The sequence below is a fragment of the Rhodotorula graminis genome (genome assembly GCF_001329695.1).
Source record: "Rhodotorula graminis WP1 unplaced genomic scaffold RHOBAscaffold_9, whole genome shotgun sequence".
Taxonomy (NCBI): domain Eukaryota; kingdom Fungi; phylum Basidiomycota; class Microbotryomycetes; order Sporidiobolales; family Sporidiobolaceae; genus Rhodotorula; species Rhodotorula graminis.
The window spans coordinates 395,558-420,226 of record NW_017264936.1 but is presented as its reverse complement, the minus strand read 5'-3'; the positions used below and the strand labels follow the sequence as shown (position 1 = coordinate 420,226).

Sequence of the window (24,669 nt, the reverse complement as noted above, 5' to 3'; positions counted from 1 at the left end):
TCGGCAACGCCGCAGTGCTCGATCTCGCCCTGCAGCCATGCTCGGTCGACCCCATCCACCGCTCGAGCCCAAGGCCGAGTACTTCCAGGTGCGAGTCTCTCTCCCCCTCCTCCCTCCGTCCTCATCTCACCTCGCACTCTCCCCCACAGATCGCTCAGTACACCTGCCTCTACAACGCCGACAAGCGCGCAGTCGACTGCCTGCCCTTTGTCCGCACCTTTATGCAGCTCGGCCGCCAGTGCACCGAGGTGACCCCGACCGTCAACGCCGGTGGTCGTCTTCCTCGAGGCGGGCTCCTCGGCGTCCCCGCCGACGTCGAAGCTGCACAGTGCGTCCTCCTGTTCCCTCTCTCTAGTCTGCCGCCGCCTTCAGCGAGAAGCTGACCTCGCTGCGCCGTCTGCAGAACGGTGCCGGTCAAGGGCTCGCCTCCTCCCGGCATGACCTGAGTCGTCCGGCGCCCTCTCTGAGCTCAACGCTCTCGACATTCCGTACCTGAGTACTCGTCGCTCCTCTCGAGCCATCTGCGACACCGCCGGCGGTCGTTGCCGGCCGTCGAGACGGTCGCGCGAGGCTGCGGCCCCACCTCGAACACCTTCGGCCGCCTCTCGCGGCCGCCAGCCGCTTTTGCTAGAGCTTGCGCGGCCTCTGTGTAGCTCTCTAGATAGTCTGCAACTCGAGCATGTATTCTCCAGAGCAGCGCAAGCCGAGAGAGACTCGCTCGTGCACCGCCTCCGAAGCCGAGCTTGGTCGAAGTTGGAGCGGGCGCGACCTCATCTCGCTCCGCTCCAGCTACCCCCCACGCGCCCCAGCACCGCTAGCATGGCTGCCGCACAGCCCAGATCGATCCTCAAGAAGCGCCCTCGCGCAGCCGTCGACCCGGTCGTCGAGGAGCAGCCCGTCGCGCCCGGCCAACAGCCCTCGGACGCGCCCGTCCGCGTCCCCACGAGCGAGGGCGAGGACGACGACAACGAGGACGAGGACAGCGCAGATGATGCGGACACCGAGGAGGACTTCTCGGCCGGCAGCGACGACGAGACAGAGGGCGAGGGCGACGACGAGGACGACGAGGAGGCCATCCGCGGCATGATGGACGACGACCAAGACCGGCCAGCCAAGAGTGCGTCCAACTTTCTCGTTCACTCTCTCGAGTTTCCCTGGGCCGACTCACTGACGAGCTCGTCCTCCTGCTCGCAGAGCTCAAGCACACGACCCTCCGCCCGGCGACCGCGACCGACTTCTCGACCTCGCTCCAGCACCTCCTGTCTCTGCCCCAGACCGCGTCCAACCCGGTCCCGAAGCACGCCCCTCCCTCGGCGGCGACGCTCCGCCTCGAGCGCCGCGCGCGCTCCGTCCTCCGCGACACCAAGGCGCAGCACCTCGCGCGCGGCCACGTCCGCGACGTCATCGGCGGGTGGGGACCGCGCCCGCCGCTCCCGTTCTCGCAGTGGGACAGCGCGAGCGCGCGCCAGTTCGAGGCGGCCAAGCGCGGCGGCAAGCTCGAGGCCGAGGACAACGAGACGGGCGCCGAGCGCGAGAAGCGCCTGCGGAAACTCGCCCAGCGCGGTGTCGTGCGCCTGTTCAACGCGATTGGCGCGGCGCAGGGCACGGTCGGCAAGGACAAGGACGTCGAGGAGCAGGAGAAGCGCAAGAAGCTCGCCGTCAAGGTCGGCGTCAAGGAGGGCGCCACCGGGCCGGCGACCAACCCGACGGGCGGGCTCAGCCGCAGGCCAAACGTTCTCGGCGCTCGCGGCAAGAACGATGCTCGTGAGTCTCTCTCCTTTCGCCGCAACCGGGACTGCCGACGAGCACGAGGACGGCGAGCTGCGGCAGCCGTTCCTGTTCTCCTCGTTCTCCCTCACTAACTCTCTCTCTCTTTCGCGCGCAGTGACGAGTCTGTCCAAGGCGTCTTTCCTCGACCTCATTCGTGCGGGTACCGGCGCGTAGCTTGTTGCAGTTCTAGCGCGGTGCGAGAGACTCGAGTTTCTGGCGGTTCGGCTCGAGAGAAGGCGAGGCTTGAGCGCTAGCGAGTTGTCGCTCGCTGCACATCCCCTGCCGCTCTGTGAGAATAGGAAATGCGAAAGCGCACTCGCAGAAGCCTCTCGCCGAGAGTACGAGCTCCCTCGTCCGCCTGAGCTAGCCTTCACCGCCTCGCTCGCTGTTCGCGCTTGCTCTACGCTCTCGTCCCGCCACGAGCTTCTGCGTCCTGCTACGCACGCGTTCTCAGCCACTTTTTGCCGGCCCTGCAGCCCCTGTATCGCCGTCAAGCACCTCCAGTCGCGCAGCAAGTATGGCGACCTCGACCCCGGCCGAGGCGACTTTCCTCGAGTGGTTCAAGGCGGCGGGCGGCACGGTGCACCCGGCAGTGCAGCTCAAGGAAGACTGCGAGGGTATGGGTCGTGGCGCCATCGCCGGCGAGGACATCGAGGTGCGCTTGACCTCCTCGCCCAACTCGTCGCTCCTTGTCGACGAGCGATGACAGCCTTACAGGGGCCGCCCGACTGACTCGTCGCTTCCACAGGCCGACACACTCCTCTTTTCAATCCCGCGCAACATCCTCCTCACGACCGCGACCGCGTCGCTCCAGTCGCTCCTCCCGCCCGACGCCTGGTCCTCGCTCGGCGGCTGGACGCCCCTCATCCTCAGCATGATGCGCGAGTACCTCCGCACGTCGACCTGGACGCCCTACTTTGCGCTCCTCCCGACCCGGTTCGACGCCCTCATGCACTGGTCGCCCGACGAGCTCGACGAGCTCAAGGGCAGCAATGTCCTGACCAAAGTCGGGCGCGACGAGGCCGACGAGGAGTACGAGGACACAGTCAAGGCGTTCGTCAAGGAGCACGAGGACGTGTTCGGCAACGCCGACGAGTACACGGCCGAGCTGTTCCACCGGATGGGCAGCCTCGTCCTGAGCCGGAGCTTCCACGTCGACTCGAAGGACGAGAACGAGGACGAGGAGGACAGCGACGACGAGGACGACGAGGAAGAAGAGCGAGAGGACGTCGCAGACGTCGCCATGGTCCCGTTCGCCGACATCCTCAACGCCAAGAGCGGGTCCGACAACGTGCGTCGACTCTTGCCTCTCTCTCGTTCCCCTTTCACACGGTCCGAGCACCCTGACACTCTTTCCTCGTTGCACAGGCACGCCTCTTCTACGAGCCGGCGACGCTCAACATGATGTCGACGCAGCGCATCCCTGCCGGCGCCCAGATCTTCAACACGTACGCCGACCCGCCCAACTCGGACCTCTTGCGGCGGTACGGCCACGTCGACGAGTTCAACGACGCCGACTTGGTCGAGATCGGGCTCGAGACGGTCGTCGACTTGGTCGGCGCGGCGGCGGGCCTGAGCGAGGAGGAGCGCGAGGCGAGGGCAGAGTGGCTGCTCGAGGTCGGCGTCGACGAGTGAGTCCCGACTTCCCTCCCACGTCCGTTCGCACCCCATGTCCTGCCCACCTTTTGCCGACCGTGTCGAGTAGGCGGTCCGTCGACGCCAGAGAAGGAGAATTGACTCGCCCCGTCCCGACCCTCCCCCTCGTGCAGCACCTACGCGATCGAGACCGACCACAAGCTGCCCGACGAGCTCATCATGGCCATCCGCACGTTCCTCCTCGACGAGGCCGACTACGCCAAGGCGCAGAAGAAGGAGTCGCCGCCCAAGCCAAAGGTCGACCCGGCCACGGCAGAGTGGGCCCGCAAGATCCTCGACCACCGCCTGAGCGAGTACTCGACCAGCATCGAGGTGCGTCCCCTCTTTCTCTCTGCCCGAGTACTGCGTGTCGGCGGTCGGCCTCTGCGCGCCCGACGCCGCCGCGACGGCCGCGCGCGCGCGCGCTCGCGCTCGTCGACGGGTCACCCCTCCTCTCCCGCCCTATCTCGCCGCCACTGCGGCCCATCCGCTCTCGTCGCGCCTATCTTCCTTTCACGAGCAGTGCCTCTCATTGCGAGTGGCGGTTACTGACGATCGGGTCGAGCCCTGCGCAGGACGACGAAGCGGCTCTCAAGCAGGTCGACTCGGCCGTGCTCCCTCTGCGCAAGCGGATGGCCCTGATCGTGCGCGTGGGCGAGAAGCGCATCCTGCGCGCCGCACGAGACAAGCTCGTCGCCGAGTTCCCCGCGACGGGCGCAGCGCGGGCGCAGAAGAAGGAGAAGAAGCGCGCGAGGGAGGGCGAGGCGGCGGGCGGCAAGGCGTCGTCGTCCTCGGGCAAGAAGACCAAGGTCCGGCAATGAAGCTGCGCTCTCTTCTCCTCGTGTGCGTGGCTGCGAGCGAGCGCAGTGTCGCGTGAGTCTCGAGCGAGGACGGGCCGCCCCTCGCGCTGCGCCGTATCGGGCGAGCCTCCGGAATGCGATTGCGGTTTTATCCCGCCCGGCTCGTCCGCTCCACCCGCGCCCTCGCCGAATCGCCGCTATCATGCACCTGCCGCAGGCCACAGAGAGCTGCTGGACCCTCTAGAGAGCCATGGGAGCAAGCAGCGCGCGAACTTGGGAAGGTCCTGCCAAGCACTGACCGACGATTCCTCCCCCCGCCGTTAGCGCTTTGACCATGCGGCGTCGAGGCCGACGACTGAGAGCCTCGACTCGTGCCTGGCACAAACCGAGCGCGGGGTAGGGCAAGATAGGCGCGGCCGGCTGCTCTTTCCTCGACCCCTTGCTCTCGCTCGTCCTTGCTCCTCGCTCTCTCTCTCACTTCACCACTCGCTATCCCGACTAGCGCCATGGCGTCTCGTCTCGCACGCACCAAGGCCGACCTCAGCGCCAAGAAGCACCTGTCTGGCTGGGTGCTGCCGAAGCCTGAGAGCGCCGTGCGTCCCTCGCCTCGCTTCCCTCTCCCCCCCTCGAACGCCCCCCTGACGGGGCCTGCACCGCCTGCAGTTCACGCCCGAGCACCAATGGTCGAACCACGGTGCGCTCTCGTCTGCTCGAGCGGTCGCGGCGGCGTGATTCAGGATCATCGCTGATCCCAGCTCGACTCCCCCTCTGCCCCTCCTCCGCGTCGCCCACCACACTCTGGTCGCCATGCGCTGCTGCAGACATGGAGCCTGTACCGGTTGAGGAGCAGTCGTGGACGAGCGCGACCTTTGCGGCGTGAGTCAGCCGGTTCCTCTCTCCCTCCCCCTCGTCTCGCCATCGCGTTGCCGACCTGTGCCGCGAGTCGACGACTGACCTTCTTGCGCCCGCCCACGTCTACAGCTACTGGTTCAGCGACTTGATCAACGCTGGCTCGTGGTCGCAGATCTCGTCGTTCGTGTCCCTCGGGCTCACTTGGTGCGTCGCCATCGCCGTTCCCTCTCTCGGTCTCTCGTTCGCGGCACTGACCCTCATCCCGGCGCACAGGTGGCAGGGTCTTTTGGCAACCTTCACGGGCGGTGTCTTGCTCTGCGTCGTCATCGTCTTCAACGTGCGTCGACCGTCCCTCGATCCTCGTCCTCTTCCCCCTCCTCCCGGCTCGTTTCGCCCTCTCCTGCCTCCTCAACGTCATCATTTCGAGCGTCAGCCGCCTCCTTTCGAGGTCGGCGAGACTGGCGCGAACCGCACAGAGCAGCTCGAGCCCGGGGACCGTCACTGACGCGCGCTCTGTCCTCCCTCGCAGGGTATCATCGGCGCTCGTCTTCACGTGCCCTTCTCCATCAGCTCCCGCGCCGCCTACGGGTACCACCTGTCGCGCTTCGCTGTCGTCTCGCGCATGGTCATCGCCTGGTTCTGGTTCTCCATCAAGTGCGTCGCGCCGCCGAGTCCTCCCTCCCCTTTCCTCCTCCCTCCCCCTTCCCTCACCTCTCTACCCTCGCCTCGTTCCTCGCTCTCTCTCTCTACGGTCCATGAGCGAGTATCCTGACCGCTCGTCGCCTGCAGCACGTACCAGGGCGGCACGGGCGTCAAGATCTGCCTCACCGCCATCTGGCCCTCGTTCGCCAACCTGAAGAACACCCTGCCCGAGTCGGCCGGCGTCGACAGCTCCAGCATGCTCTGCTTCTTCCTTTTCTGGCTCTTCCAGGTGAGCCGCACGGTTCCTCAACCCACTCGGGCCCAAGTCGCCGCGGCAGCCGAACTCACCCTCTCCTTCCTCGCCGTTCACAGTTCCCGTTCACGCTCATCCACCCTCGCAAGCTCCGCCCCATCTTCCTCGTCAAGGCCATCACGCTCCCGATCGTCGCCATCGCCATGATGGGCTGGACGATCCACCAGGCCGGCGACCGCGCGTCCGAGGTCATGCGCGAGCCGTCCAAGCTACACGGCCTCGACGGCTGGTACGCCTTCATGACTGCGGTAACGGCGTGCATGGGAACGTGGTCGAGTGCGTCCTGCCGCTCCATGTCGTCTGCGCCGCCTTTGCGCCCGCAACCCGGACTGACCTCGTCGTCCCTGCGACAGCCATGGCGTGCAACATCGGCGACTTCTCTCGGTACAGCAGGAAGGAGACGGCCGCCTGGCTCCAGATGCTCTTCGTCCCCGCCATGTGGACCATCTGCGCCCTGTTCGGCGCCGTCGCCGCCAACATGACGACCGTCATCCCTCGGTACGACGGCGTCGCGACTTTCCAGCCGTTCGACCTCATCGAGAACGGCGGGTGGCTCGAGTCGAAGGGTGGGCGTGCCGCAGCCTTCTTCTGCTCGGCCGCTTGGGCGCTCGGCAACATGACCACCAACATCACCGCCAAGTTCGTCCCGTCTCCCTTGCCTCCCCTCCTCCACCCGCAACCTCTCTCTCCCTCGCCACTCTTTCCCCTCGCACACCTCTTTGCTATCCTCTCGAGCGCCGTCCGAGTCCCGAGCGCCTCGAGCCGCCGTCGCTTCCCTTGTCCGTCCACCCACTGACCCTCCTCTCCTCGTCTCCCGCCGGCCCACAGCTCGATCTCGTCGGCCAACGACCTCGCCTCGCTCTTCCCCAAGTGGGTCAACATCTTCCGCGGGCAGATGTTCGCCGTCATCATCGGCGTGTGGGCGTTCGCGCCGTGGAAGGTCCTGTCGTCGGCGGGCTCGTTCATCAGCTTCATGTCCTCGTGCGTCCTCCTGCCCTCTTCTCCTCTCCCACGACGACTCTTTTCACGAGTCCCTGAACGAGGACTGACAAGGACCACGTCGCAATGGCAGGTACTCGATCGTCCTGGCGCCCATCGCCGCCATCCTCTGCTCGGACTTCTTCCTCGTCAAGAAGAGCAAGTACAACGTGCCCGAGCTCTACAACTACGGTCGTGGCCTCTACCGGTACGTCCCTCTCTCGTGACCCTCGCATCGCCGTCGCCTGAGCGCTTGCAGAGCCTCGACACCCGCGCACGGTCCCTGACTCTCCTCGCCTCGCGCAGCTACACCTACGGCTTCAACCTCCCCGCGCTCGGCGCCCTCCTCGTCAGCATTCCGCCCAACTTGCCCGGCATGATCAACGCCCTCAACTCGAGCGTCGAAATCGGCAACGCCAAGTACATCTGTGTGTCCCTCTCCTCCCCTCTCCCTCCCTCGCCGAGCGCCGACTGACTCTCTCGGCCGCATCGCGCAGACTGCATGGCCGACATCTTTGGCATCTTGATCGCCGGCTCCGTTCATGTGGGCCTGTCCAAGGTACGCCCCATCTCGCCCGACCTCCCTCGATCCGAGAACGCGCCTGACCTGGACTCTCTCGCGCGCAGCTCTTCCCCAACCGCGACTCGCTCATCGCCGAGGCCGTCCTCGCCGAGGACGTGCTCGAGGGCCGTGTCCCGGGCTACGAGCACCTCGCGCGCCGCGAGTTCCGGCCGCAGGGCTCGATCACGCCGAGCGACGAGAAGCTCGACGGCGACGCTATGGTCGGGTCGGTGTAGACGGACGCGGCAAAGTTCAAGGTCGTGTGTCTGTGCGTGTGTGTGGGCTGTCGCTGTTGTGTTTCCCTGTCGTCTCGGGCCCGTTCGCGAGGGAGAAAGGGCCGCCGGATCCGTTCCTCGTCGGCGAGCCTCTTTAGACTTCTTTTTTGTAGACTCGCATCGCGTAATGAGCTCTTGTTCTTTCACTCGCGGGTCCTCACAGAACGCTGTGCCTCGTTCGAGCGGTATTTGAGCGTGAGCCACGCTGCGTCGGCGAGCGAGCGACTCGCGTCGCGCTCGCCTCCTTCGTTCTCGTCCACCTCGCTCGCTCTTCTGTACTCGCTCAAGATACCTGTGCAGGTCGTCAAGACGAACGACGAGGTGCGTCTGCACGCCCTCCCACTCCTTTTGTGCACGCTGACCCTCTCCCACACCTGCAGCTCCTCATCAGCTCGTCGTCCTCCCCGAACTCGACCTCCCCTCCTCCCCTCCTCCGCCTGTCAAACGAGCTCCTCGGCACCATCTTCAGCCTCGCGTACGAGCATTGGGCCAATCGGCCGAACGCGCGTCGACCCATCTGCCGCCGCCTCCTGCCGTTCCAGCGCGCCGTCTTGTACCGTCGCGTCAAGCTCCGCAAGTACGAGGCGCTCAAGCTGTTCCTCCGCACGGCGTGGGTTCCAGCACCTGCGCTGAGCTGGTGCGGCACCTGGAGATCGAGGCGGCCTACCAGAACGAGTTCGAGGCCGACGGCAGCAACAAGGGCCACCGGACAGGGTATTTACCCGGCGACCCCAACCTGCGCAAGATTGTCACGCCCGTCGAGTTTGCGACACTCGTTCCGCGCCTGTCGAACCTCGAGTCGCTCAAGACTGCCGATTTCGACCCGGCGCTCCTCGACGTCGTCTTCCTCGACCAGGACGCGTCGCGGTCCTTGTCGTCGCTCACGACCCTCGAGTTCTCGATGGGCTTTGTACCACTCGTACCGCCCGAGTGCGACGCCGGCGACTGGGTGCAGCGCCTCTCGTGCCTGCCTCGTCTCGCCGACCTCGCCCTGCACGAGCTGGCCGTCGATCAGCCGATCCTGCCCGTCATGTCCGTCCCACCGACCTTCCAGTGCCTCACGCGCCTCGTCCTCAGCTCGGGTCCGTCGTCGAACGCGAATCCTTGGGCATGCCCCGCGCTCGACCAGATGGCGCCCAACCTCGTCGAGCTTGCGCTCTCTCGACCGCACCCGTCGACCTGCGCCGCCTGTCGCTCATCAACCGGTTCGGCTTTATGCATGGCGACCGGCCGTCGCCTATCGAGGTCACCGCCATCCTCGCCCGCTTCGAGCGGCTCGAGCGGCTCAGCCTCGGCTACGGCGCGCTCGACGTCCACCAGCCGTCCGGGCTCGCCGCCCTCCTGGTCCTCGACAAGCTCCAGCACCTCTCCTTCGACGATGTCGAGCCCATCCCCGACAGCTTCTTTTTCACCCTCCTCGCCAGTCCGACCAACCTCCCCAACCTCGTCACCCTCGAGCTCCACCACGTCTACTCGGCCCGAGGCCACACCATGGAGGAGATGCGCGGCGTCCTTCCACCCTTCGAGGACCAGGCGGGCTACCCGCACTGGCCCATGTGGGACAACTGGGTCGAGCCGCAGTACCCGGACAGCTGCTCCGAGGCGGGCCTCGTCGCCGTCGTCCGAGCCGCCGAGGCGAGGGGCATCGTCGTCACGGGCGCAGCGTGCGACGCGCTCGAGTGGCGGGCGGCGTTCGACGCCGAGCTGCGCGTCGCGCTCCTCGCGCTCGGCGACCTGACGGGCGAGTACCGCCGCGCGAGGGAGGTCCTCGGCAACGCGGTCGTCAACGCCCACATCCTCGCCAGGGCGCGAGCGAGCGTCGAGGGCGGCGGGGCGTGAGGAGCGGTGCGGTGCGGCGGGACGTCGGGCGAGGGCTCGACTCGAGAGAGGTCTCGGCGCGAGGAGGGTCGGGCGTGCAAGGTCCCTTGTTCTCGGCCGTCGCGCTCTCTATCTCTCGCCTCTCGACTCGAGAGACGTACCGAGAGCTGCTTTGTGAGCTTGCGCCACGATTCGAAGCATGAGCGGCGCTGGCGACAGGCTTTCGAGGGCTCGAGAGCAGCTGCCATCGCCCGCTCATCTCTGACAGCGCTCGTCTCTCGTCTCTCGCCAGCTGAACACGTCTCGAGATAGCGTCAAGCTGCGGCTCGCCACGCATCAGCTCTGCTCGGCGCGAGCCTGGGCGTCGTCGCCAGAGGACGGACGAGCCTCCTCGTCCTGCTGCGCCGCTTCTAGCCCGCCGCGCGGTCCCGATCCTCGACGTGTCAAGTCCCGCTCGCGGTCAAACCGCTCGCCGCAGCTCGCAGTTTGCGGTAGCGCGAGAGCTCGACTCGAGGACAGCGCAGGCGCGAGTCGAGGGACAGCAGCGTGTAGGCGACGGCGGCGAGCGAGTCGGCCGGCCGGTTGCAGCAGAGAGGGTCCTCGAGGTGGTCGAGCGCAGAGAGCGTGCGTGCACTCGGAACCATGGCTCGAGGATCGCTCGCGAACGAACGAGCTGGCGAGACGCAGGAAGCAGAGGAAGCCAGTGACCGCGGCCGAGACTGGCGCGCTCGACAAGAGCGCATGAGAGCGATAGAGCACTCTGCCCGAGCGCCAGGTGCCGGCGAGCGTGAGCCGTGAGCGTGGACGGAGGAGAGAGGGACGAGGAGGAGGCGAGCCGGTTGTCGCTCGTCGCTCGTCCCCGCACACGCTCAGTCCCGGGCCAGCACTACTCGCCCGCCTGTTCCCGCACACCTCAGCACCATGGCCAACCTCGGAACGCCCATCCGCCTCTTGCACGAGTCGCTCGGGCACGTAATCACCCTCGAGCTCAAGACTGGCCAGGTCTACCGCGGCAAGCTGTACGACGGTGCGCTCCCCTTTCTCTCGCACCTCTCCTGGGCAGGTCTGCGGCGCGCGCTCGGCCACGAGCGAGCGAGACGGCGAGGGGCGAGGTGGACAAGGTTGGGCGGGGCGATGAACTCGAGGGCGGCGCAAGCGGGCAGCGGGCTGGGCAGAGCGGTCCATGGGCGAGCTCAGGAGTGCTCTGGCGGGTCCTAGACGCGCAGGCGAGCTCCCACAGGCGATGCTCGTCCTCGCTCCTCCGCCCCTCTCCTCCTCGACCCACTCGGCTCCCTCCTCCCTCTCGCGCGCAAGGCCGAGCCCGCGCAGCACATTCGTCCGAGCCAAGGATCACCACTGACCATCTCTCGCACCTGCGCGCAGCCGAGGACTCGCTCTCGGTCTCGCTCACCAACTGCACCGTCACCCACCGCGACGGCCGTGTCACCCAGCTCGACCAGGTGCGTCCGCGCTCTCCTAGACTGCTCTGCCTGCTCCTCAGGAGTAACCGAGCTAACTTGACGGCGGTTACGCGCAGGTCTACATTCGCGGCGCGTCGGTGCGGTTCTACGTCGTGCCCGACATGCTCTCGCAGGCTCCCATGTGCGTCGCCAGTCTCTCTCTCTTCCAGCTAACTGAGCCACAAGGTGCACACGAGCGCACCTGCAGCTCTACTCCCAGCTGTAGTCCTGAGACTGACTCGCTCGCCTCGTACTTCTGCAGGTTCAAGCGCGGCGTCGGCGCGACGGGCCTCAAGGGTCGCGGCATTGGAAGCGCACGTGGCCGCGCGACCATCATGCGTGCGCAGAGTCGGCGGGGCGGTCCGGCGCGCGGCGGTGCGGGGCGTCCGCCTATCCGTCGTTGAGCGGGAGCCGCGAGAGCTTGTTGCTCGAGGTGGAGGAGGGCGAGGAGGACGAGCTTGTAGGGAACCCGCAATGGCCCGCTTTGTACACTCTCCGGGCTGTGTGAGAGCAGTGTATCGCTCGTGAGCTGCGTGTACGGTCGAAAGCTTCGAGATTGAACGCTCGTCGCGGTCGGTCAAGACGAGAGCGGCGCGCCGCCTTCTTCTCGCTCATCTCGCCTCGTCCGCCTGCTGAACGAGCGCGTAGCCGCTGCAGTAGAGCCCTATACTCGACTGCAAGGCGCTCTACATGGACCCGCCGCCGCCTCGCGCGTCGTTCGCCCCCTCGTCGACTTCATCTCTCGCTCCCTCAACCTCGCCAACCGCGTCCCGGTCCAAGTCGCGCTCGATAACAGCAGCACCAGCGGGCACCTACAGCACCTCGGGCACCACGACCCGGTCCGCCAACGCCCCAGCCGCGCCCCCGACCCCCGCCGGCCCCTCCTCCTCCTCCTCGGCCGCGCTCCTCGCCGCGTCGACCGCCGCCTCGCCCCACTACACGACCTCGCTCCGCTCGCGCCACTCGCTGTACGGCACCGAGGACCGCGTCGTGCTCGACCTCGGCAGCAGCGTGTGGAAGGTCGGCTTCAGCGGCGAGTCGCAGCCCCGCGCGTGCGCGAGCGTCGTGAGCGAGCTCGCGCGCGAGAGGGCGAGGGGCCCGGCGGCGCCGGCGCCGGTGGCGAGTGCGGCCTCGAGTGCGAGGGCGGGCGCGGCGGGAGGGGAGGAGGGCGCAGCGCTGTGGGGGCTCGAGAAGGGCGAGCCGGGCGAGGTCGAGTGGATGGTGCGGGAGGAAAGGGTCAAGCGGTTGCTGCGGCGGCTCTGGTTCGAGTGAGTCGAACTCTCACTTCCTCCTCGTGCTGTCGAGCGCCAGCCATGAGTTGGTCGAAGACGGTCCGCGTCGTCGCCCACCTCTTCATGTTCCTCGCCCTCGAGCAGGTACTGAGACCTCGTTCGGCTCCACAGGGACCTCATGATCGACCCCAAGACGCGCAAGGTCATCGTCCTCGAGAACCCGCTCTTGCCCAACCGCGTCAAGGAGATGATCGCGCGCGTCCTGTTCGACAACCTCCAGGTCCGTCCTGCCCACTCTCGCTCCTCGTCGACCCACGCACTCACGCTTCTCGTCCTGCAGGTTCCGTCGATGGGCTTTGCGTGCTCGCCTTTGCTCGCCCTCATGGCCGCAGGCGCCGTGTCGGGCCTCGTCGTCGACGTCGGCCACCTCGAGACGACCGTTCTCCCTGTGCGTCCCTCCTCTTATCGACCCCTCGCATCCCGACTCACTCGCCCCCGACACAGATCTTCCATTCCCGTCCCTTATTTCCTCTCCTCACGACCACCCCTCGCGCCGGCGCCCGCCTCACCCGCCGCCTGCGCTCCCTCCTCCTCGCGTTCGCCTCGTACTCCCCACCGCCCTCGTCCGTCAACTCGATGACGCCGCCGACGATCGGCCGCGTCCCGCGCGAGCTCCTCACGGACGAGCTCGTCGAGGAGATCAAGACGCGCCTGTGCTTCGTCGGCGAGCCGCTCCCGCCGCCGGTGCAGCGCGGCGCTCGCGCCTCTTCGGCCGTCTCGGGCTCGGCCATGAGCCTCGACGTGCCCTCATCGCCCGCCGTCGCCGTCGGCGACTCGTCGAGCGACCCCGACGCCGCGCTCGTGCAGCACCTCGCGGCGCGGTACGCCTCGACCGCGCCGAGCACGACCGACGTCGCGTTCCGGGTGCCCACCCTGTCGCAGCCGCCGGTCGCGAGCGGCGTCGGGCGCGGGTGGGTGCAGGTGCCTGGGTGGGTGAGGGAGCGTGTGGCCGAGGTGCTGTGGGAGGAGGGAGCAGAGGAGGACGAGGGCGGGATTGGCGAGGGCGAGGAGAGCGGGTTGGCAGGGGTCGTGCTCGACTGCTTGCTCAAGGTGCGTCCTGCTCTCTCCCTCTTCTCTGTATCGAGCTCTTGGACCATGTAGACGTACTGATCTTGCTCGTCGCCCGCAGCTCCCGATCGACTTGCGCAAACCTCTCGCATCGTCCATCCTCGTCTTCGGCGGCACGGCCTCGATGCCGGGCTTCTTCCCGCGCTTCAAGGCCTCGCTCATCGCGCAACTCGAGCGCTCGCACCCGCCGAGCCCGCCGCCGTCGCCGCCCCTCCCCTCGTCCTCGACGTCCGCCTCGAGCCCGACCGAGGACGACCCGATGCGCTCGTCGACCTCGCCCGCCACCGACGCGCCGACGCCTGTCGCGACCGCCGCAGACCCGCAGGCGGTCGCCAAACACCGTCGCCGCCGCGCCCTCACGTTGCGGCTGCACACGCTGCGCCACTCGCCGCGCTGGGCGCCGCTCGCGCCCCTCGCGCCGCACCTCGCCATCCTCAACCACCCCTCTCCCTCGTCTGTCTCCACCTCCACCTCCTCGTCGGCATCGCCGCTCCTCGCCTCGTCCCTCGCCCGCGAGCGCGAGGGCTCGGCACCGGCGTTCGCGCCCGCGCTCCAGGCGTGGATCGGCGGCTCGCTCGCTGGCGCGCTCAAGGTCGGCGGCGTCGAGGTCGTGCGCGAGGAGTGGGACGCGGCGGGTGCGGGTGTGGGGGCTGCGGCGGGAAGGACGGCGGAGGAGGAAGGAGAAGGGGAGGGAGAGTGGGAGGAGGAGGAGAGGGCGGCGAGGAGGAGGAGGGGCGCGAGGCTGCCGGACTGGACGAGGTTGTCCTGAGGGGTCTCGAGCTGAGTAGGGGGCCAACGGGTGGTCGTGCTCTCTCTCTCTCTCTGCCGAGCTGAGGGCGAACGAGAGAAACTCGGAACGTGCTTGCGCTGGAAATACTGCCTCTCGCCCTCGCGTGGCTGCGCATCTATCTACGCCTCGCTCGCCCACCGTACACCCTGCACTCGACCTCGCTCCTTCTCCACCGCTCGTCGCCGCTCATGCTTGATGAGCTCCCGCCGCACCTCGTCCAGACCGTCCTCGACAGCCTCGACCAGTTGCCGCCGCCGCCGGGGCTCGTCTTCGAGCAGCGCCCTCCTGCATTCGATGGCCTCGGCGAGCCGATCGAGGAGCTGCAGTGCTCGTTGGACGATGGCTGGGAGGGCGGCGGGCGCGAGGTCGAGGAGGGTGAGGGTGGCTCGGAACGACGAGCCGAGGAGGAGTGCGAGGAACGGCAGTCGGGCGTCGAGAGGCTGTTGCTCGGTCAAGTCAGCCCGTGCTCTGCTGTCTGCGCGTTGTCGATGCGCGGGATTGAGAGGCGAAGAGCCGAAAGCGCACCTGTTCGTCCTTAATCGCGAGCGCGAGAGGAGGTGCGACGCCAGGTGGACGCCGCTCTGCCGGTGCGGGCGAGCGCATCTCTCGCAGTCTCGGTGCCTTGAGAGGTTGTGCAAGAGCTAAGGAGGACGACCCGCGAGAGTGACAGGTCAACGAGGTGCTCGCCGCTTGCCGGTTGACATCGACGCGCGCGAGGGGCCTGAGCAGAAGGTCGAGGTGACTTGGAGCGAGACAAAGGGAACGAGGTGCTCGCGGCGTGCTGAACGAGGTGCATTGCGAGAGGAGGATCGGGTGGGTGTGCGTGTGCGGGGCTAGACAGGGCGAGCTACAAAATATGCGACGAGGAGGTTCGGGACGAGGGAAGGGCAGGACGACGGCTCGCTCGACGTCAAGCTCGGCCAAGCCTCGTACGAGTGCGGAGCTTGCGACTGGCGCGTGCAGCTCGACGCGCTAAGACGGACTTGGCGCGTCGAGCGAGGCGCAGCTCTCGAGGCGGCGGTGCGCGGTCGAAAGCCGAGAGCGGGCCGAGGGACGAGGAGCGAGAAATCTGCAGGCGGACGTGCGTCAAGAGCTGCACGCGAAAGAGAGAGAGAGAGAGAGGACGATGCGACGCACCTCGAACGCTCGAACTCGTGCCCCCACTCAGCCCTGCTTGGCCTTTGCGACCCTCCTCCCCCTGCCGACCTTTGCCCTCGGCTCGTCCTGCGCGCCCTCCTTGAGCCTCGACTGCCCGGCCGCCTCCTTGGGCTTCCAGTAGCCCTTGCCGTACGACACGCAGATCTCGGCGCCCTTTGCGACGCCGTGCGGGCCCGCCCAGACGGCCATGCGCGCGCCCTTGCGGCCTGCGACGCCCGGGATGTCCCACGTGCGCAGCTCGAACACGGCGTTGGCGCGCTCGTAGCCCGGCACGCCGCGGTAGTCGTTGACGAAGCGTGCCTCGCCGCCCATCTTGGTCGCGTCGCACCCGACGACCTCGAACCGCTGCTCGCGCTCTTGCTCCTGCTGCTGCTCCTGCGCGCCGGCGCCGACGCCCTCGCCCTCGTTCTCGCCCTCGGCCGTCGAGACAGGCCGTCGCTCGAGCGACAGGTCGTACTCGCTCTTGGGGTCGGCCTCGCGCTCGTCGTGCACGTAGCCGAGGTAGTCGCGGATCCAAGTCCCGCGCTCGATGGCCGCCTTGCCGTCGTTGAAAAGGCCACGCTGACCCTTTGCCGGGTGACGTGCGTCGGTGATGGTGCGGATCGCGACGCGTGGCGGAGCGTTCGGGACGAGGTGCGGCGGACAAGGCGTGCAGTAGGTGAGGCGGTCGAGGGCGGAGAGGAGGGGCGAGGCGACAGGGGTCGTGAGGAACTGGATGTGGGCGGGAAAGTCGGCTGGAGGCTTGGTAGAGGTCATGGTGGTGCTGCAGGTGCCTGCGCAGCGTGGGAGGGTGCGAGTGAGCTTCATCAGTTCGCCGGGTTTGAGGAGGTGGAGAGAAACGACAACGACGTACAGACCGGTGGATGACCTCGGCGGGGCTGCTCACGGTCTATAGATGGCTTTAAGCAGTACCGCAAGCTAGTCTGAGCGCGAGCGAGCTGACGGCGGGAGCAAGTCGGGGAGCTCGACCTCGACTCGAGCGAAGTCGACCAAAGCACTCTCGATTCCTCGACGAGCGTCTCTCTGAGCCGCAGCGAAGGTGCTTTGTGGATACCAGAACTCTTTGCGAAAGAAGAGAGCCGAATCGAGAGCGAACTGCTTGCGAGATGGATCGTGAGGGATGAGGGGCGGGGCTACCAAAGTGTCTGCGTCGTGACAGGAAGAAGGGAACGAGGGACAAGACAACGAGGAAAGGGAGAGGGGTCCGGGAGAGAGAGAGAGAGAGAGGGCGACCTCGAGACGACTCGACCTGCGCGCCGTCGTCGCGCGCCTAGCGCATCCCTCCCACGAGCGCCTCGGCCGGCGGCCGCCCGTCGTACGGCTCGGCGTACCGCATGACGCTCGGCGAGTCGAGCGACGCCCCGCGAGCCGCACTCGGCAACGGCGGCGGCGGCGGCGTCGCCAGGCCCACCTCGGCGCTCGACTGGCGGTGCTGGCTCTTCTTGCCGCCGTTCGAGCCGAACGACAGCGAGAAGACCTTGGGCCGACTGCGCGACTTGCGCACCGTGTGCTGCTGCTGCTGCTCGTCCTGCTCGCGGTCGCCGCCGACGAGGCCGAACTCTTGCGCGAGCGACGCACGCGAGTCGGCGGCCGGGCTCGAGCCGAGCGTGTACGCCGAGCGCGACGCGCCGTAGTTGCCGTACGGGCCGGCCGAGGCGAGAGGGGCGTCGAAGCTTGCCGGCGGGCCGGCTCGCGGCGCGACGTCGGCGGCGTGGGCGGCGTGGTACGGGTCGTACGGCGAGGCGCCGTGAGGCGAGGGCGAGCCGCCGCGGTTGGTCGCCTCGGACGGGAGGAGCGGGAGCGACTTTTGCGACCGAGGCTGCGGCGGCGGCTGGAGGAGCTCGTGCTCGTCGTCGTGCTGCTGCTCCGGGTCGAGGTCGAGGTCGTCGACGGCGCCGGCGAGGACCTCGGTCTCGGTCTCGGCGTCGCCCGGCCCGCCGCCGAGCACCTGACCGCCGCCAAACGACCCAGGGCGGCGCACCGAGTCGAGCGAAGGCCTGCCGACCCAGCTGTTGCGGCTCGGGACCGTCGACGCCCTGGCGCCCGCACCGCTCGCCGCCTTGTTGCCGCCGCCGCCGCCGCTGCCGCCGTTGCCGTTCGAGCGCGTCGAGGTGAACGACCCGAGCGTGAGGATGCTCTGGCGGTCGGCGGCGTGCCCGCCGCCGGGCATGGGCATGTGGTAGCTCTGGCGGAACTGCTGCTGAGGCGGGAGCGGCGGCGTGTAGGGCCCGAGCGAGTCGACGCTCGACGAGCTGCCCGACCGCAGGTGGTACCGCGGCTCGTTGGCGAGCGCCGACAGCGGCGGCGGCGGCGCGAGCTCGTCGTCGTCGGCGCCGGCGCCGGCGCCGCCGTACCGCGACCCGGGCCCGAGCGACGCGTCGAACGGCGCGCCGCGGTCGACCGCGCCCGCCGGCGCCGCCTCGCCGCGACCGCCGCCGCGAGCGAGACCGAGCCCGCCCGCCGCCGCCGCCGCCGCCGCCGACGAGCTTGTTGAAGAAGCCCTTGAGCCCCTTCTTCTTCTTCTTGCCCGCTCCGTGCTCGGCCTCGGCGGCGGCAGCCGCAGCGGCCGCCTCCCTCGCGGCGGCCGTCTCGGCGAGGACGCGCTCGCGCTCGCGGCGGTCGGCGTGGCGCGCGACGGCCGGGTCGCTCATGGCCGCCGCGCCGTACGTGTCGTACACGGCCTGCTGCGGCGAGCCGAACCCGTACCCTGCGGCGCCTGGGCCCGCGCCCGCGCCGTGCTGCGCGGCGTACATGGCCGCGCCGCCGCCGCCGAACCCGGCGCCGACGCCGGCGCCGTAGTGCCCGAGCGAGCCGTACCCGGGCCCGCCGGCGGCCGCGAGCCCGGCGCGCTGGTCCTGCTCGAGGCCGAGGTGCATGTCCATCATGCTGCCCGAGGGCGCAAACGACAGGACGCTCGCGGCCGACGCGCTCTGGCGGAACCGCGACCACATGCTCGTAGGGCGGCGCGCCGAACCGTCGCCGCTCGTGCGGGCGGGCGACACGCTGCGGGGCGTCGCACCGCCGCCGCCGCCGCCGCCGCCGGCCGGCGGGAGCGAGCGCAAGTCGGTCGACGAGCGCGCAAACTTGGGGAACGCGAACCGACTCGAGGCCATGCTCGTCGCGGGGCTCTTGGGCGGCGACGCCGAGAGCTGCGACGCGCCGGCTGCGCCGGGCACGGGTGCGCCCGCCGACGGGCTCGAGAGGCGACGCAGGGTCGGGCCGAGCCACGGCTGGTCGCCGGCCGAGTAGCTGCGCATGCTGCTCCCGCTGCTCGCGTTGCCGCCGCCGCCGCCGCCGCCGCCGTTGCCCGATGCGCCGTTGTAGAGCGACGGCGGCGGGAGCAAGCTCGCGCTCGAGTGGCGGAAGTTCTGGTTGCCCGCGAGGTGGTGCTGGTGCTGGTGGAGGTTGGTCTCGTCGGCGAGCGTCGCCCTCGAGCGGCTCTTGATGGCGCGCAGCGCGACGCGCTCCTCGTGCTCGAGCGCGGCCTTCTCGGCGGCGAGCGACTCGGGCGAGAGGAGCGACGAGGCGCGGTTGCGCGGCGGGGCGCCGACGGCGGTCGGGAGGAGCTCGATCGGCGAGGAGCCGTGCGGCGAGGAAGAGGCCGAGACGGCGGCGGCGGCGGCGGACGCCTCGCGGATGCGGGCTTGGCGGTCGAGCTCGAGGTAGTGCGCCTGGGTCGCGAGGAACGTCTGGAGCGTGCGCCACCGGTGCGCGGCCGCCGGCGGGTTCTGCGAGCCGCGAAAAAGAGAGGGTCAGTCCGCCTGCTGCGCCGAGCGCGAAGACAAGAGAGGCAGAGAGGGGAAAGAGGGCACGACGACGCACCATGGTGGTCCACACCTTCAGGTTACCGCTCGTGAGGAGCTGCCCCTTGCCCAGCCTCCTCCTGCCGCCCGGCCCGGCCCCGACGCCCGTGTGCGCACTGCTGCTCTCGCGCTCGTACACGCTGCGGCGCACCCCAGGCCCGCCGAGCGCCCCGCCGCTCTCGCTCGACCCGTTGCCGCCGCCGTGCACGTCGTAGCTGCCCGGCCCGCCGCCGCCGCCGCCGAGCTGCTCGACCTGGTCGGCCTCCCACCGCACCTGCTCGTCCCACTCGGCGTCGCTGTCGCGCTCCCACACGCGCGCACCCGTCACGTCGACGTCGGCCATGTCGCGGTCGCGCATCATGCACTCGACGCACACCTCGGGCTGCGGGACGAGGTGCGGCGGCGGCGGCGGCGGCGGCGGGCCCGGGGCCGGGGCGGTCGAGTACGCCGCCGGGGCAGCAGGAGGAGGAGCGGGACCGGCGACGGGCGACGGCGAGACGAGCGCCGCAGAGGCCGAGGGCGCCGAGGCGTACGGCGACGCGGCGACGAGCTGCGGGCTGCGGGCGGGCGCCGGGGCGCCGCCCGTCGCGCGCGACGGGGGCGACAGGAGGACGGGCGCGCTCGTCGATGCGGCCGCGGTCGTCGACGAGGACGGCAGGATGAGCGACGCGCGCGTACCGACGCCCGCCATGTCGAGGTCCCGCCTCGCCGCCGCCGCCGCCGCCGCCGAGGAGGAGGCCGGCTCGTGGAACGCCGCGAGGGAGCGCGGCCGCGCGAGCGTCGGCGCCGGCGCTGCCGACGAGGGCGCCGAGTCGAGGTAGTCAGCCTTGACCTGGGTCGGCTCGCGCACGTCGCGTGCCGGGCTCGGCGGGTACGGGCCACGGTCCTCGGGCGAGAAGGCCGGCGCGGGGACAAAAGTCGGGTACTGGCTCGCGAGCGACATGCCCGAAGCGGCGGCGGTGCGGGTTGAGGGTGAGGGTGCGCCGGGCGTCGGGGCGCGGGTCGACGAGGACGAGGACGAGGGGGACGCGAGGTGGTGCGCGGGGCCGACAAAGCTGCGGCGGGTGTGGAGGGCGGGAGGGGCGCTGTTGCTGTGCTGCTGGTGGTGTGGCGGTGGAGGGGGAGCCGGGCTGATCGAGAGCGGGCGCGAGTAGTTGACCGGCGAGTCGACGAGGCGACTTGGGGCGGGGGCGGGCGCGTGCTGGGGCGCGTACGCGGCACCGGGCGGGAGCTGCCTCGGCGCACTGTGCAGCTCAGGGTCCTCGGCAGCTCGTCGTGGCTCGCCCTCGGTGGCGCGCGGCGTGCCCGGGCCCGTCGTGGCCGGAGCGGGCACCATCGAGTCGTCGCGGGCGGAGAAGCCGACGGGGGCGCGGGGGCGATTCGGGCGCGAAGTGGGACGCCTTGGGCGAGGTGGACCCGCGTCGAGTGGGCCGTGCTGGGCCGTGCTCTGCAGGCTCTGGGTCGACGTGCGCGGGAGGCGGCGTTGGCGCCGACGAGGTGGGATCTGCGAGCACACCAAGGTGGACGACGGCGACGCGGTGTGCGCGGCTGGCTGCCCGGTTTGAGGGGGCACGGGGCGACTGGTGCACAGGTGGCACGCGGCAGCAGCAGCTCGAGCGGCGCAGGGCTGAGAGAGTGAGAGCTTTCGAGAGTAGCGCGTCTCCCTCCGCCTCCTCCTCCCCCGCGTCTCGAGCTAATTCTCGCGGCGAGACCCACCCTGTGCGCTTCAGTGCAGGTCGTTGCCACGCAGTCCTCTGCACAACACGCTCTCGTCGCACTCTCTCTCGCTTCCTCCCGCCTCGGAGCTTCCCAACTCAATGAAAGCCCGCTTCCCTCGCCGGCTCTCTCGTCGCCCGCAGCACGCGCGAGAGGAGAACAAGGTCATCGCGGTGCAACCCTCGGCGTCGGCGCCCCCGCCGTCACCTCGAACACGTCGCCGCCGAGCTCGAGCGCGCTCTTGCGCGCGAGCACCTCGCTCCAGAACCGCATGACGGCGACCCACTCGTCCCTGCCCCTCAGCATGCCCTCGCCGCCGCCGCCGCCGCCGCCGCCGCCCCTCGAGCCGGACAGCGTGACGGCGTCGCACCGCGCAAAGCCGCGCTGCCACGACGAGGGTCCGACGGCGCGCTGCTCGTGTGGCCGGAACACGACGAGCGCGCGCGTGCGGCTCTGCGTCGAGGGGGACGGCGTCGGGTGCGACAGGAGCGGCGCAGAGACGGCGACGAGCGAGCCGAGGTGGCCGTGCTCGGCGACGGTGGCGCCGCTCGTCGACGAGGAGGTCGTGGTCGAGGAAGGGGAAGAGGAGGTCGGTGCGCCGCCGCCGCCGCCGACGACGACCGGGTGCGCTTTTGCCCACGCGAGCGCGAGCTCGCCCGCACAGGTGCCGCCCTGGGCGTACCCGAACAGGTGGATCTGCGACGGCTTCCACCCGCAGCCGCCGCCGGCGGTCGCGCTCGATGATGGCGACGACGTCGAGACGGGCGCCGTGAGGTGCTCGACGAGCTTGACGAGGAGGTGCAGCGTCGCGGCTGGGTTTGGATGGGCGATGACTGCGACGTCGTCGGGCGTGGAGCAGGAACGAGAATGCGGGCGGCGAACGTCAGTGGACGACGAGGAGAGAGAGCGAGAGAGAGAGGTCAGGGGACGCACGTTCTCCCATCTCGTCAAAGCTGTCCCACCAGGCGTAGGCCTCCTCGTCGAGCAACGGAACGCGTTCTGGGGCCTTGAGCGACAGGACGGCCGTCTGCGGGAGCTGGAGGCTCTGACCCAGCGTCGCGAAGGGAACGGGCGTGTCACCTGCGAAGGGGCGGTTCAAGGAGTCAGCGCGAGGGCGGGGCAGGGCAGGGCAGAACGAGGGAGAGGATGCGAGCCCACCCACCGAGGCCGTGCAAGAGGACGAGCAGGTTGAGGTTGACGCCGTCTGGCGAAGGCGAGTAGATGCTGCCGGCGAGGAACGACGACACTTGAGCGAGGTTGGGCGGCGGGTGGACGTGCGTCGTCTGCACTGGACGGAGCTCTAGCTGCGGGTCCATCGCACTAGCCTTGTCGTGGTCGCGAGCGAGAGAGAGAGCGTCGTCGTCGTCCTCATCTTCCGCTCGTCGACAGTCGTCGCGTTGAGCCTCGACCTCTGTCGCTCCCCGTCAAGCTCGACACGGGCCAGCTGCACAGATGGATCAGCAGAAGGCCTTTGGCCGCATCACCAGGCGCGTCGCCATCGACCGCAACATCGTCCGTCCCCCTCCTCCTCCTCCTCGTCGCGTCGTCCATCTCGCCTCATCTCACTGGCACCCCTTGCACACGCGCAGCTCACCTACCGCCTCGCCGCACGCGAGCTCGGCTGCACCGTCGCCCAGGCCAAAACGTGCGTCCTCACCGTCCCCTACCCTCTCTTCACCCACCCTCCCCCCGCACGCTCACGACCCCCTCCCGCGACAGCGTCCTCAAGGCCTACTTCGAGTCGGACGTCGCAAAGGAGCGCAACGTCGGTGCCGTCTGGCTCGTGTCGGGCTACCTCGCCCAGCCGCCTCCTCGAGCGCCCAACGGCTCGGCGGTCAAGGAGGAGGACGCCATGGACGTCGACTCGAGCGCCGACACGAGCACGAGCGCGCCGGCCCAGGCGTCGCAGGAGCGAGACGGTGTGGCGGGTACGGCCGGCGAGGACGAGGTGGTGCAGCGGGTCGTACAGCGCCTCGTGCAGGACAAGGACCTCGAGGGTGCGTCTCTCTCTCTCTCTCTCCCTTGCTCTCGCTCTCTCTCCCTCCCAACGAGCTCACCCTCCTTTTCCCGCTCACTCTCCCGCAGCCCAGCTCCCCCTCTTCTCCTCGACCCCGCGCCCGCCGTCAACGCACCTCTACGCGCTCCTCCCCTCGCCCTCGCTCCCCTCGCTCGCCCTCCTCGGCCCCGCAGCCCTCTCGCTCGTCGCGCCCGCCGCGCGCGAGAAATGGCGCGTCCCCCCGCCTGCTGCCACAGAAGACGGCGCCGACGCTGGGGACCACGGCGGCGCGTACGGTGAGCTGGTCAACCCGGACGGCGAGAGGAGGAGGGTCAAGGGCGCCACGGCGGCGGGTCGCGCGGCGGGCGCGGGCGCGAGCGCGAGCGCGGCCAAGGGCAAGGGCAAGGGCAAGGAACCCGTCGGCGCGTCGTCGACGTCGCGCACGACGAGCGCGGCGGGCAAGAAGGAGGGCGACGACGAGCCCGCCGTCGCCGTCGGCAAGGCCAAGGCGGGCGCCGACAAGCCCAAGGCCAAGGACAAGAAGGCGTCGAAGAAGGACGCCGCCGACAAGGACAAGGCCAAAGACAACAAGGGCCCCAAGGCGCGCCCGATCGGCCAACTCGGGGGCCTCTTCTCGCGCACGTTCGACAAGCCGCCGCCGCCCAAGAAGTCGTCGTCCAAGTCCAAGAAGGGCAAGGGCAAGGCGTCGTCCGACTCGGACTCGGACTCGGACGGCGACTCGGACGACAAGTCGAGCGGCAGCGACGACGACGACGACGACGACGACGACGACGACGTCAAGCCGGTCAAGAAGGTCGTGCCCGCCAAGCGCAAGTCGTCGTCGCCCGTCGTGACGCGCAAAAAGGCCGTCGCCTCGCCGGTCAAGGTGTCCAAGAAGAAGGCCGCCGACGTCGTGCTCGACGGCGACGACGGCGACGAGTTTGACGACTGGGCCATGGACGAGGAGGCGCTGCTCGAGGCTGAGCGCGCTGCCGAGGTGCAGGCGGCACAGAGGAAGACGAGCGCCGGGGCGAGTGGGAGCGCTGAGGCGGGCAAGGGCAAGGCCAAGGGCAAGGAGAGCAAGGCCGACAGGCAGAAGAGGGAACTCGAGGTGCGTCGTATCTTTCCCTCGCCCCTTTTCTCCTCTGTCGTCGCGCCGTCACTGACCCTCTCACGCCCCGAGCAGGAGATGATGCAGAGCGACGACACGATGGACGTCGACTCGAAGCCTGCGCGCGCAACCCGTCCGTCCCCTCCTCTCTCCCCCTCCCTCCTCCCCCTCGCTCCTCGCCCTTCCTCTCGCCTCACGCCCCTCACTGACTCCCTCTCCCTCCCTCTCGCACGCCCCCACAGTCTCGCGCACGCCGTCCACCTCGTCCGCCGCGCCGTCCAAGCCCAAGCCCAAGAGCGCCTCGTCGACCTCTGCCTCGTCCGGCTCGGGCGCGCCGGCGCAGCAAAAAGGCCTCGGCGCGTTCTTCAAGAAGAAGTGAGTGCGAGGCGGCGGCTGTGCACGAGAGGGCGAGGGGGAGAGGGGCAGGAGGAGGAGCTTGGGCGAGAGAAAGAGGGGAGGGCCGAGGAGGCTCGTGCGGCAATGGAGCAGCTGTACCTTGGTCTCGCGCGCTCTCTCGCGAGGTACCTCGAGAGGCTCGCCAACAGATTGTGTGGCTCTCTCGCTCCCTGCCGCTGCCTCGTAAACCTGGCACCGACCGCTGCTGCTCGTCGTCGCCGTCTCTCTCGGGCG

At 69.3% G+C, this 24,669-nt stretch overlaps 9 protein-coding genes across 9 annotated transcripts; 7 read left to right on the top strand and 2 right to left on the bottom strand.

Annotated features, from left to right (window-relative positions):
- Positions 1–37: 37 nt before the first annotated feature.
- Positions 38–692, top strand: RHOBADRAFT_54525 (uncharacterized protein; the record flags this gene model as incomplete). Its single annotated transcript, XM_018417361.1, has 3 exons — positions 38–88; positions 150–328; positions 404–692. Coding segments are annotated over 3 exons (323 nt in total), but the record flags the coding sequence as incomplete, so codon positions are not given.
- Positions 693–819: 127 nt separating this feature from the next.
- RHOBADRAFT_54524 (uncharacterized protein) lies at positions 820–1,977 on the top strand (the record flags this gene model as incomplete). The annotated part of the gene is made up of 3 exons (XM_018417360.1): positions 820–1,117; positions 1,195–1,764; positions 1,886–1,977. 3 exons carry the CDS (start codon positions 820–822, stop codon positions 1,942–1,944), a joined length of 927 nt encoding a protein of 308 aa, XP_018269988.1. The 3' UTR covers positions 1,945–1,977.
- A 196-nt stretch (positions 1,978–2,173) lies between these two features.
- RHOBADRAFT_54523 (uncharacterized protein) lies at positions 2,174–4,243 on the top strand. Its single transcript, XM_018417359.1, has 5 exons — positions 2,174–2,425; positions 2,519–3,061; positions 3,139–3,401; positions 3,540–3,738; positions 3,981–4,243. The coding sequence occupies exons 1-5, from the start codon at positions 2,288–2,290 to the stop codon at positions 4,224–4,226; spliced, it is 1,389 nt and encodes a 462-aa protein (XP_018269987.1). The 5' UTR covers positions 2,174–2,287; the 3' UTR covers positions 4,227–4,243.
- A 468-nt stretch (positions 4,244–4,711) lies between these two features.
- Positions 4,712–7,465, top strand: RHOBADRAFT_16405 (uncharacterized protein; the record flags this gene model as incomplete). The annotated part of the gene is made up of 12 exons (XM_018412313.1): positions 4,712–4,798; positions 4,869–4,899; positions 5,027–5,081; positions 5,187–5,261; positions 5,331–5,394; positions 5,587–5,711; positions 5,847–5,988; positions 6,072–6,288; positions 6,366–6,651; positions 6,841–6,993; positions 7,085–7,198; positions 7,297–7,465. 12 exons carry the CDS (start codon positions 4,712–4,714, stop codon positions 7,463–7,465), a joined length of 1,518 nt encoding a protein of 505 aa, XP_018269986.1.
- A 3,101-nt stretch (positions 7,466–10,566) lies between these two features.
- RHOBADRAFT_45228 (uncharacterized protein) lies at positions 10,567–11,509 on the top strand (the record flags this gene model as incomplete). Its single annotated transcript, XM_018414566.1, has 4 exons — positions 10,567–10,672; positions 11,029–11,105; positions 11,183–11,247; positions 11,368–11,509. The coding sequence occupies 4 exons, from the start codon at positions 10,567–10,569 to the stop codon at positions 11,507–11,509; spliced, it is 390 nt and encodes a 129-aa protein (XP_018269985.1).
- A 286-nt stretch (positions 11,510–11,795) lies between these two features.
- RHOBADRAFT_45227 (uncharacterized protein) lies at positions 11,796–15,231 on the top strand (the record flags this gene model as incomplete). Its single annotated transcript, XM_018414565.1, has 7 exons — positions 11,796–12,373; positions 12,509–12,617; positions 12,678–12,785; positions 12,842–13,447; positions 13,527–14,075; positions 14,477–14,580; positions 15,219–15,231. 7 exons carry the CDS (start codon positions 11,796–11,798, stop codon positions 15,229–15,231), a joined length of 2,067 nt encoding a protein of 688 aa, XP_018269984.1.
- Positions 15,232–15,419: 188 nt separating this feature from the next.
- On the bottom strand, positions 15,420–16,169 carry RHOBADRAFT_45226 (uncharacterized protein; the record flags this gene model as incomplete). Its single annotated transcript, XM_018414564.1, has 1 exon — positions 15,420–16,169. One exon carries the CDS (start codon positions 16,167–16,169, stop codon positions 15,420–15,422), a length of 750 nt encoding a protein of 249 aa, XP_018269983.1.
- A 450-nt stretch (positions 16,170–16,619) lies between these two features.
- On the bottom strand, positions 16,620–22,264 carry RHOBADRAFT_54518 (uncharacterized protein). The gene is made up of 6 exons (XM_018417358.1): positions 22,095–22,264; positions 21,866–22,012; positions 21,113–21,765; positions 19,236–20,720; positions 17,897–19,141; positions 16,620–17,832 (listed from the first exon to the last, which is right to left on the bottom strand). The coding sequence occupies exons 1-6, from the start codon at positions 22,246–22,248 to the stop codon at positions 16,684–16,686; spliced, it is 4,833 nt and encodes a 1,610-aa protein (XP_018269982.1). The 5' UTR covers positions 22,249–22,264; the 3' UTR covers positions 16,620–16,683.
- Positions 22,265–22,384: 120 nt separating this feature from the next.
- Positions 22,385–24,539, top strand: RHOBADRAFT_54517 (uncharacterized protein; the record flags this gene model as incomplete). Its single annotated transcript, XM_018417357.1, has 6 exons — positions 22,385–22,444; positions 22,522–22,577; positions 22,652–22,929; positions 23,018–24,039; positions 24,115–24,172; positions 24,282–24,539. The coding sequence occupies 6 exons, from the start codon at positions 22,385–22,387 to the stop codon at positions 24,416–24,418; spliced, it is 1,611 nt and encodes a 536-aa protein (XP_018269981.1). The 3' UTR covers positions 24,419–24,539.
- Positions 24,540–24,669: the final 130 nt, after the last annotated feature.

Coding starts and splice junctions, on each gene's coding strand:
- RHOBADRAFT_54523 (XM_018417359.1), top strand. CDS start 2,288: ATGGCGACCTCGACCCCGGCCGAGGCGACTTTCCTCGAGTGGTTCAAG. Junction 3,062..3,138: donor CCAAGAGCGGGTCCGACAAC/GTGCGTCGACTC, acceptor CTCGTTGCACAG/GCACGCCTCTTCTACGAGCC. Junction 3,739..3,980: donor AGTACTCGACCAGCATCGAG/GTGCGTCCCCTC, acceptor AGCCCTGCGCAG/GACGACGAAGCGGCTCTCAA.
- RHOBADRAFT_54518 (XM_018417358.1), bottom strand. CDS start 22,248: ATGGACCCGCAGCTAGAGCTCCGTCCAGTGCAGACGACGCACGTCCAC. Junction 22,013..22,094: donor CGTCCTCTTGCACGGCCTCG/GTGGGTGGGCTC, acceptor GCCCCTTCGCAG/GTGACACGCCCGTTCCCTTC. Junction 20,721..21,112: donor CGGGGGCGCCGACGCCGAGG/GTTGCACCGCGA, acceptor GTGTGCTCGCAG/ATCCCACCTCGTCGGCGCCA.